Genomic DNA, 10,942 nt, shown 5'->3' on the forward strand with positions numbered 1-10,942 from the left:
GTGGACACATGCTGGATTTTTTTCATGGATTTGAAAGGAATTTGGGGGACAGGGTGAACGTTAAAGGCAGACAGCAGACGTGATATTCGGTATATATTAGGCCTGTAACGGTACACGTACCGAACTGTTTCGGTACACACCTGTTCGGTTCGGTACACAGCTGTACGGAAACGGCACAGTATGACGAGAAAAAGAAAAAGGAATGAAAGACGTTGTTTGATGAGGAACTTTAAATCCGCGCAAGTTTCACACGGACATATGGAAGGACGCACACATTGACCCAAAGTATGAAATAGCAGCTGATATAAGGTAAAAAAAAAAAAAAAAAAAATATGATGTGAGCCTGGAAGGAAGAGACTGAAGACCCTCCACCATCAGTACAGTCCAGTTTGGATCAGTTCAGGTTCAGGTGAAAGACAACAACGAGGAAAGAGACGTTAATAAGACGGACGTTGTTTGGCCCCTAGGAACTACGGTAGTTCTAAAACACTGACACTAGCTCTGTCCGTCTGTCTGTCTGTCTGTCTATCACACACGCTGTATAATAGAGGAATAAATAGAACGTTGAAAGTATGTAAAGTTTCACTTTCCTTTCACGACAGCGTTCGTTACGTTACTTATGGACTGCACCCCCAGGTATATAACTGCACGCCCCCCCACCCCCTGGCTCTGACAAAAAAAAAAAAAATCCCCCGTGCACACAGGCACACACAAACACACACAGTGTCCTAAACAGTTTGTTCTCTGTCCTAAAATAAATAATTTGGTTCATTGTGTTGTCAAAGTTTCTCTTCAGTTTGTTTAAACAGAATACCAGTTTACCCTCTTGTTAATGTTGCACTTTATGTGGAATTTTTTTGTTATTTTTATGCAGAATGTGAACTGACAGAACTGTGATTAGATTTTTCTTGTTTGTTTGAAACTACCTTTCAGGGAAAAGTGCAATACTAATGTTTAAAATACATTTAGTAATATTAAGAATTTATTTTATTTTCTATTTGATTTGTAGCAGCAGAATTATATTCTTCCTGTTTTTCTATATTCTATTGTGTCCAAAAATTGGGGGGGTGGATGTTAAAAAATTCATAAATGCATTAATAGACATTTTGAGGGGTTTTCTTTCTTCCCATACCGAACCGAAAAAAAATGAACCGTGGCTTTGAAAACCGAAAACATACCGAACCGAAAATTCTGTGTACCGTTACAGGCCTAGTATGTATAAATAAACCAAATAGATATAAAACAGGGAAATAAATAAGTAAATAAGTAAGTAAAAGCAGTGATAACACAGGGTGAAAAGCGGGCTAAGAACAACAAAATACATCATAAAAACAAAGACGAATTAGAATCTGAAATATAAAAAAGAAACATCTCGCTCATTGATTAAAAGCCAATGCGAAAAAGTGCATTTTTAGACGTGATTTAAAGACAGGCAGAGACTGAGCCTGTCCAACATCTCAGGGCAACTTTCATGATATGACTGAAATTATTGATTCACCAGTCGATCAGCGCAGGAAAACACTTGTATTTTGACTATTAACAGTTCATTTGGATCAAAGATGATAATTCGCCAATAGTGGTAGTGGTGTTTATCTGTTGTTGTACGAAAAACTTCCTGTCTGATGATGCGAAAATCTCAGCCCGCTACACACTGTCTAGACCCCTGGTCCTCAACCCTGGTCCTTGAGAGCCACTATCCTGCATGTTTTAGATGTATCCCTCTTCCAACACACCTTATTCAAATGATACGCCTGTCATCAAGCTCTGCAGAAGCCTGATAACGACTGTCAGGTGTGCTGGAAGAGGGAAACATCTAAAACATGCAGGATAGTGGCTCTCGAGGACCAGGGTTTAGGACCAGGGGTCTAGACAGTGTTGAGGGGAATCAAATATGATACCAAATAGCCGTTGAATCACCAGTAGTCCACACTGAGCGCTGAAATGTGACCATCTCTCATGACAAATACATGTGGACACTAAAGGATACTTCATTTAAGTCGATGTAAACTGTGACATCAGCCTGCTAGCTATTAGTATGCTAGCTGTTAGCAACAAAACCCAAAGAGCGCAAAGTAAACAAACAACGCTGGGCCAGATTTTCAGGATAAGTGAATCCCAAACTGAAGTACTCCAACTGTTGATGACTCCAGATTGCACAAAAAATTGCACTAAACTGTGTAGAATTTGATACTGTGCCCTTACCAAGGTCACAATAGTTTTGGATTTTTCATTATAGTTTAGTTTCATTTAGTTTTGACTTTTTTTCCTCTAATTCAGTTAGTTTTAGTTTTTAGAGCAGGTTTGCTAGTTTTTATTAGTTATCGTTTTTTTCTACAGGGTGGGGAAGCAAAATTTACAATATTTTGAGGCAGGGATTGAAAGACAGTGTATGACCAATTAGTTTATTGAAAGTCATGAGAATTTATTTGCCACAAGAAAATTGACATAATAGAAAATGTTTTTATTCTATGTGTCCTCCTTCTTTCTCAATAACTGCCTTCACATGCTTCCTGAAACTTGCGCAAGTGTTCCTCAAATATTCAGGTGACAACTTCTCCCATTCTTCTTTAATAGTATCTTCCAGACTTTCTCCTAATAGTTTTGCTCATAGTCATTCTCTTCTTTCCATTATAAACAGTCTTTATGGACACTCCAACTATTTTTGAAATCTCCTTTGGTGTGACGAGTGCATTCAGCAAATCACACACTCTTTCCTGATTACTCATATGGGCAAAAGTTTCTGAAAAGGTATGGATAATAGTGTTAGGTATGATTATGACATCAATATATGTTTGGTTTCAAAACAATTGACATAGTGCCTGCTGAGAAAAACAACTAAATGTTCATTGTAAATTTTGCTTCCCCACCCTGTAAATGCTTAGTTTTAGTTTTTTTGTCTCTTATCTTCCTCGTCATCGTATTCAAAGAAATCCCGTACAGGACTCTGCTGCTTTCTCCCAACTTTAGCTTCCACGTTTCCAGGTAGAGTGAGGACGAGAAGCCGACTCTAAACGACAAGTGACGAGACGTGACAGATCGTGAAGTGACTTATGGTGCCACTAGCTAAAATTGCTCAAGTGAAATAAATCGATTTTGTATCAGTTCGACATTGACAAAGACGAAAACTAAGGGGATTTTATCCACAATTTTTAAATGTTTTAGTTAGTTTTGTAAGTACACAATACAGTTTCAGTTAGTTATTGTTTTTTATTTTAATTATAGTTTTTGTTTATGTAACGGGTGGGTTAGTCTCTTAGTTTCAGTTTGCTTTGAATCAGCGGCACATCCGTTAATTAGTACTCTGCGTTATATAGTTATGAAGGACGACTCGGACCACAACAGTTGTAGACTCAGCAGTTTACTTTCAGTCGGTGCATCACATCTGTACAGCAGAGTGAATTATTAAACATTGTCCGCGGCCTTTCCCTCTGGTACAGCCATACACAGACCCCTGCAGCATTGGAACATGTGTCTATCTTCAGTTTTAAAAATAAACTTAACACATTACATTTAGACACACAACACGTCTGCAACATAAAACTGTCTCATATAAATGTACACTGCTTCACAATATTCAATAAAACCAAAACAATTACTGAAATTGCAGCAGAGAGTAAAAGAGCCTACCTTTCCTCATTGCATCTAGCGCGAACTGAGGAAAAAGACCGCGCGATGACATCATTAACTTGCGTCAACAGTTCAGATTTAAAGTGACAGTACAGGTATGAACAGTTCCTTACATTACATTAACAAAACTCATTATAGAACCTTCTTTTATAATACTAAATTAATGTTTCTGAATACCCCATCAGGATTTGGTGACAAGAAAATACAACAATGATATTTTTAATCTAGTTACATTTATTTCAGTTAGAAAATGTTTTTTTTAGTTCTTGTTTTTGTTAACGATAATAACCTCGGCCCCTACATATGCAGAAGGTACAGGGTGGGGAAGCAAAATTTACAATGAACATTTAGTTGTTTTTCTCAGCAGGCACTACGTCAGTTGTTTTGAAACCAAACATATATTGATGTCATAATCATACCTAACACTATTATCCATACCTTTTCAGAAACTTTTGCCCATATGAGTAATCAGGAAAGCAAACGTCAAAGAGTGTGTGATTTGCTGAATGCACTCGTCACACCAAAGGAGATTTCAAAAATAGTTGGAGTGTCCATAAAGACTGTTTATAATGGAAAGAAGAGAATGACTATGAGCAAAACTATTAGGAGAAAGTCTGGAAGATACTATTAAAGAAGAATGGGAGAAGTTGTCACCCGAATATTTGAGGAACACTTGCGCAAGTTTCAGGAAGCGTGTGAAGGCAGTTATTGATAAAGAAGGAGGACACATAGAATAAAAACATTTTCTATTATGTCAGTTTTCTTGTGGCAAATAAATTCTCATGACTTTCAATAAACTAATTGGTCATACACTGTCTTTCAATCCCTGCCTCAAAATATTGTAAATTTTGCTTCCCCACCCTGTATGTGGAAAAATTGCCTTATGTTTACGTACTAGGTGATTAAAGATGATTGTGATTCTGATTCTTTAGGTCAAAACCCCTCCCAGGCATCCAGCAACGGCCCTGATAATGATCTGCAAACCATGTCTTGCCATCTCCCGAGCGGGTCCGGATCAAAGATAAGTCCCTCCCCATCAGATCGTAGGTTTGGTATTGGCAACGACTGTCACCCCAGTCCTTGTATTAACCAGTTCCAGCAGCAGCAGCACAACAATCAGAACCGAATCGGACTTAATCAAAACAAGCCTAGATTCCTGGGACCGAACACACAAGGGAATTCTTTTGGACTGAACAATGTAGCGGGCGTACAACATCCAAGAACAGCTGCTGAGCTCCCCAGACCGGGTCTCGGAGGCATGATGACAAATGTCAACATGGGCTGGGGTTCAGCTAACAAGCAAGTGACACCCGTGAGCAGACGGCTGCAGTCTCAGTTGGACATGCCAAACCTCCCGTACCAACAGAGGAACATCTGCCCCCCCAACCAGGTAGCACCGGACATGGGGATGCTTCCTCTGAACCCTGCGATAAGAGACACGGGTCCGAGACCGAGCCAGCCGATGATGGGCTCTCAATCGGCGATGGGGAACCTAAATCAGGCTTCTCCTGAGCAAAGGGTACCAGCGGGGAACTTTGGAGAACCCAGTCCCAGTTCTAGCAGCTACCAGAGTAACCGGGCCAACCGTCTGACCTTTGACTTCCTTCCCGAAGGAGACAACACAGTTCCAGGGATCAATACGGACTCCGACTTCATAGACTCTCTGCTGAAGTCTGGCTCTGGTAATGATGACTGGATGAAAGATATAAATTTGGATGAGATTCTGGGCAGTCACTCGTGAATTTGGGTCAGAGATAAAAGCTAAAAATCAACCCACAGCTCAAACTTTGGAGGTTATTGATATAAGGGTTAACATTTGTAAATGATGTTGAAATGGAATTTTATAAGTACTCATATTATTTGTTATTCAAGTATATTGTAATGTTTTATATTGTATTTACTGTGAAAGGGATTTGTGTTCTGTTCTTAGTACTCAGCATTTTTTTCCCCTGGTATATCAGCCGAGAAACTGCTTTTTATTACAGTCACCGTCTTTGTGGTCTGTTTGGTCATGCTCATGCTGTAGTGCTGTCAAAAAGGAAAAAAAAAACCCAACAAATTCACACTGTGAAAAAAATAACATTGTTGTCGCATTTGAGTAAGTCTTGGTAACCCAAATTAAGTTTTCTCAGTCAGCGTATCTGTTGGTAATTGGATTTTCTTTCCAGAGACAAAAGAAAAACTAGTGGTTAATTGATTTTTGTTTTAAAAAGAATTTTTTTTTTTTCAGTGTCAAAACAGATAAACCAAATTTGAAAAATGGATTGATTTTCATTTTGTCTTTCTAATAACAAAAAAGAAAGTTACTACCGGACAGAAATGGAAAAGCAGACCAAAAACGGCCGTTTTTTTTTTTTTTTTTTTCATTTTCTGAGACTGGATGCTGTCATTTTCAAGGAAAGAGTGCGAATGCTATGGAGGTCACAAAGATTCTTACCAACAATGAGTTTGTACGAATCTTCCAGTTCGTATGAAATCTGGACTTCATAGACACGCTCCCTCCATGAATGTCTACGAACTAAAAGATTCGTACAAACCCACCGTTCGTAAGAATCTGTATGACATAAGCATTAGCGCTCTGTCCTTGAAAATGACAACATCCGGTCTCAGAAAATGAAAACAATGGGCATTTTTGGTCCGTTTTTCCATTTCCTGTCAGGTAGTAACTTTCTTTTTTGTTATTAGAAACAACGAAAATCAGTCCATTTTTTTTAAATTTGGTTTATCTGTTTTGACACTGAAAAAGAAAAACGGCTTGAAATCAAATTTTAATTCTTGTATTTTAACATGAAAATCAATTAACCACTAGTTTTTCTTTTGTTTCTAAAAAAAAATCCAATTCCCAAAACAACCACTGACCTTTCTCAATCTCCATCCACTGTTTGGCATGAAATGGTATTTACCTTCAGATGTTTTGCTACCATACACACTCAAACTCTTGCCACAACAAATCTTCCTTTATTGTTTAAGCTTTTTTCGTCTGTGGTAGTTTTTGATGCAATTTAAAATAATGTAACCTTTTTTTTCCTGTGATATTTAATAATTATTGGGATAATAATGAGACGTACTATACTACATGTAATTAATAAAAACTGATTTGAACACATTTCGGGGTTGTTTTTAGTGTTTATATAAGCAGATCCTCCTCAAGTGATGACAGCTAGTAGCAGACGGGCCTCTTTTATCGGAATACTTGCTTCAGTAGCTTATCATTTTTGGCATCATTGGGCAAAACATCCACAATAACCTTCCAACAAATTGAAATTCAAGTGGTCTGAGGAGAAACTAGACCAAATGTCTCATCTTAGCTGTTTACTTTGCTCACAAGCTGTGGAAAATGTCAGCGGTGATGGAAGATTTAGGCCAGTTGCAGGTCTTTTCAGTGCGAGGGGTAGATAAAAATAGATGATTGACAGCTGTAATGACCAATCATTGTCAAGACTACATCAGACACATCTCTACTACATGTCTCCACTAATTAACAGTTCATTCCCACCATCAATTATAGCAACAGCCAGTGAGTGTAGTATGAGTACTTGGATGTTGTAGTCATGACGGTTAAAACGTGTGAAACGCTTTACACCCGTAATTTGCCGCCATCTTGTCTACATAATGGAAGGAGACGCCCAAACAAACTAGTTAAAGTAGCTGCGGTGGAAGCTGTTAACACCACAAACGAAATAAAAAAATGTGCAGTTTTTAATAATAATCCCACAAACGTAATAAAAAAAATGTGCAGCTTTTAATAATAATGCTGCAAATTTACTAAAAAAATGTGCAGCTTTTAATAATAATCCCACAAACGTACTAAAAAAATGTGCAGTTTTTAATAATAATCCCACAAACATACTAAAAAATTGTGCCGTTTTTAATAATAATCCCACAAACGTAATGAAAAAAAGTGCATCTTTTAATAATAATCCCACAAACGTACTAAAAAAATGTGCATCTTTTAATAATAATCCCACAAACGTACTAAAAAAATGTGCATCTTTTAATAATAATGCCACAAATTTACTAAAAAATGTGCATCTTTTAATAATAATCCCATAAACATACTAAAAAATTGTGCCGTTTTTAATAAAGCCACAAACGTACTAAAAAAATTTGCAGCTTTTAATAATAATCCCACAAACGTACTAAAAAAGTGCATCTTTTAATAATAATCCCACAAATGTACTAAAAAATTGTGCCGTTTTTAATAATAAAGCCACAAACGTACTAAAAAAATGTGCAGTTTTTAATAATAATCCCACAAATGTACTAAAAAAAGTGCATCTTTTAATAATAATCCCACAAATGTACTAAAAAATTGTGCCGTTTTTAATAATAAAGCCACAAACGTACTAAAAAAATGTGCATCTTTTAATAATAATCCCACAAACGTAATAAAAAATGTGCATCTTTTAATAATAATCCCACACATGTAATAAAAAAATATGCATCTTTTAATAATAATCCCACTAACGTACTAAAAAAATGTGCAGTTTTTCATAATAATCCCACAAACGTACTAAAAAAATGTGCATCTTTTAATAATAATTCTACAAACGTACCAAAAAAAAAGTTCATCTTTTAATAATAATCCCACAAACGTACTAAAAAAAGTGCATCCTCTAATAATAATCCCACAAACGTACTAAAAAATGTGCATCTTTTAATAATAATCCCACAAACGTAATAAAAAATGTGCATCTTTTAATAATAATCCCACACATGTAATAAAAAAAATATGCATTTTTTAATAATAATCCCACTAACGTACTAAAAAAATGAGCATCTTTTAATAATAATTCTACAAACATACCAAAAAAAATGTTCATCTTTTAATAATAATCCCACAAACGTACTAAAAAAAGTGCATCTTTTAATAATAATCCCACAAACGTAATAAAAAAAGTGCATCTTTTAATGATAATCCCACACATGTAATAAAAAAATATGCATCTTTTAATAATAATCCCTCTAATGTACTAAAAAAAAGTGCATCTTTTAATAATAATTCTACAAACGTACCAAAAAAAAAGTTCATCTTTTAATATTAATCCCTCACATGTAATAAAAAAATGTGCATCTTTTAAAAATAATCCCACAAACGTACTAAAAAAAAGTGCATCTTTTAATAATAATCCCACAAACGTACTAAAAAATATGCATCTTTTAATAATAATCCCACAAACGTACTAAAAAAATGTGCATCTTTTAATAATAATTTTACAAACGTACCAAAAAAAATGTTCATCTTTTAATAATAATCCCACAAACGTAATAAAAAATGTGCATCTTTTAATAATAATCCCACAAACATACTAAAAAAAATGTGCATCTTTTAATAATAATCCCACAAACGTAATAAAAAATGTGCATCTTTTAATAATAATCCCACAAATGTAATAAAAATTGTGCATCTTTTAATAATAATCCCACAATTGTAATAACTTTCCCACAAACGTCGTAATAGTTGCCAACCACAAATGTAATACCTCATTTCCTACAAACGTATTAATTATTACTTTTGTTTGGATTTATTCCGTTTGTGGGACGGTAAAAATCTTCAGTTTCCTAAATTGTAATAACATCCCACAAATGTAATAAATTAATACATTTAAGTAATGCATGCATGAATATTCAATTATCTTTTCTTTTTCTTTTCATTTATTCTTGCCCTTTGGATACTTGCGTTTTTTTTTTGTTATTTAAATTTTTATTGGTTTTCTCATATTTTCAGTCATTTACAAAAAGGAAAAAGCAAAAAAATAAAACTGCAAACTTAAAAAGGCAGCCACAAAAATCCCCCCACTATTTTTTTCCTGTTTTTTTCCACCACTACATTTTTTTCCTGTTTTTTTCGCCTCTAATTTTTTCCCCTCTAATTTTTTTGCCTTTTTTTTTCCCCACTATTTTTTTCCCCTGCTAATTTTTTTTCCTGTTTTTTTTCCCCACTATTTTTTTCCTGTTTTTTCCCCACTATTTTTTTTCCTGTTTTTTCCCCCACTATTTTTCTTCCTGTTTTTTTCCCGACTAAATTTTTTTCCTGTTTTTTTCCACCACTACATTTTTTTCTTGTTTTTTCCCCTCTAATTTTTCCTCACTATTTTTCCTCCCTAATTTTTTCCCCACTCATTTTTTTTCCCTGTTTTTTTCCCAACTATTTTTTTCCTGTTTTTTCCACACTAATTTTTTCCCCACTAAATTTTTTCCTGTTTTTTCCCCATTAATTTTTTTCCTGTTTTTTTCCCCACTATTTTTTTCCTGTTTTTTCCACACTAATTTTTTCCCCACTAAATTTTTTCCTGTTTTTTCCCCATTAATTTTTTTCCTGTTTTTTTCACCACTAATTTTTTTTTCCGTTTTTTTTTTCCTGTTTTTTCCGCACTAATTTTTTCCCCACTAAATTTTTTCCTGTTTTTTCCCTATTCATTTTTTTCCTGTTTTTTTTTCCCCCACTAATTTTTTTCCAGTTTTTTTTCCCCACTATTTTTTTTTCTTTTTTTCCCCCATTAATTTTTTTCCCCGTTTTTTCACATTACATATATTCCCCCACCAATTTTTAGAGTCTGTGACATTTTCAGTTAAAATGTTGGACATAATGTACCGCCCACTTTCAAATGACCATAAAAAAAGCAGAAAATCCAAAGTAAAATCGAGAAACTGATTGACTCACAACACAATACGCTCACATATACACCTCTTACATTAGAAGGTCAGTGTCATTGCCACATTATTTCTCATTTCGCCCAACAAAAACACACACCACAGAAAATGGAGTCTTCTGTTTCCATATCTGAGGTTAAAGGTGGACAATGTTTTTTCTTCTTCCAAATTCAATGACTGCCTCCACACCTTCAGCTACTCTTTATTTGTAAACGGAAAGAATGTGTTCGTTTGGTTGGAGCTCATATCCACAGTCGTTTTTCATCTTTTTAATATAGAAATAAGCTTTTTATTTTATCGCTCATAACTCATAAAAGCAGAACATTTCTAGATTAACCATGTCCATCTGATTCATTTAGAAGCATTAGCAGTATGTTTATATTTGACCTGTTTATGCTTATTTACTGTGAAATATTTGTTCTTTACAGGCTCTGAGGTCATTTCCAGCTGAGAGAATAAGGGTAAAATTGTCCCGCTATACACCCCGGATTAATTTAAAGGAATATGCAATTGTAATTATATTCACATCTACTCCAGCTTTAATGATGGGGCAGTAATATTTATAAGCCTCTTATAGCAGCAGTTTTTTGGGGTTTTTTTTGACAGTTTTCCTTCCTGATTTTGGCTGCAGTTGCCTGTTTTATAATTCCTCACATTTGTC

At 35.0% G+C, this 10,942-nt stretch overlaps 1 protein-coding gene across 1 annotated transcript in view; it reads left to right on the forward strand.

Moving 5' to 3' along the window:
• The window catches only part of LOC115431156 (mastermind-like protein 2), a 48,217-nt gene extending 42,502 nt beyond the window's left edge, over nt 1–5,715 (forward strand). The window contains exon 5 of the mRNA XM_030151391.1: nt 4,560–5,715. Coding sequence (XP_030007251.1) covers nt 4,560–5,368 — 809 coding nt within the window. The 3' untranslated portion in view covers nt 5,369–5,715. The remainder of the gene's footprint in view (nt 1–4,559) is intronic.
• Nucleotides 5,716–10,942: the final 5,227 nt, after the last annotated feature.

The sequence above is a fragment of the Sphaeramia orbicularis genome, chromosome 13 (genome assembly GCF_902148855.1).
Source record: "Sphaeramia orbicularis chromosome 13, fSphaOr1.1, whole genome shotgun sequence".
NCBI classification, from domain to species: Eukaryota; Metazoa; Chordata; class Actinopteri; order Kurtiformes; family Apogonidae; genus Sphaeramia; species Sphaeramia orbicularis.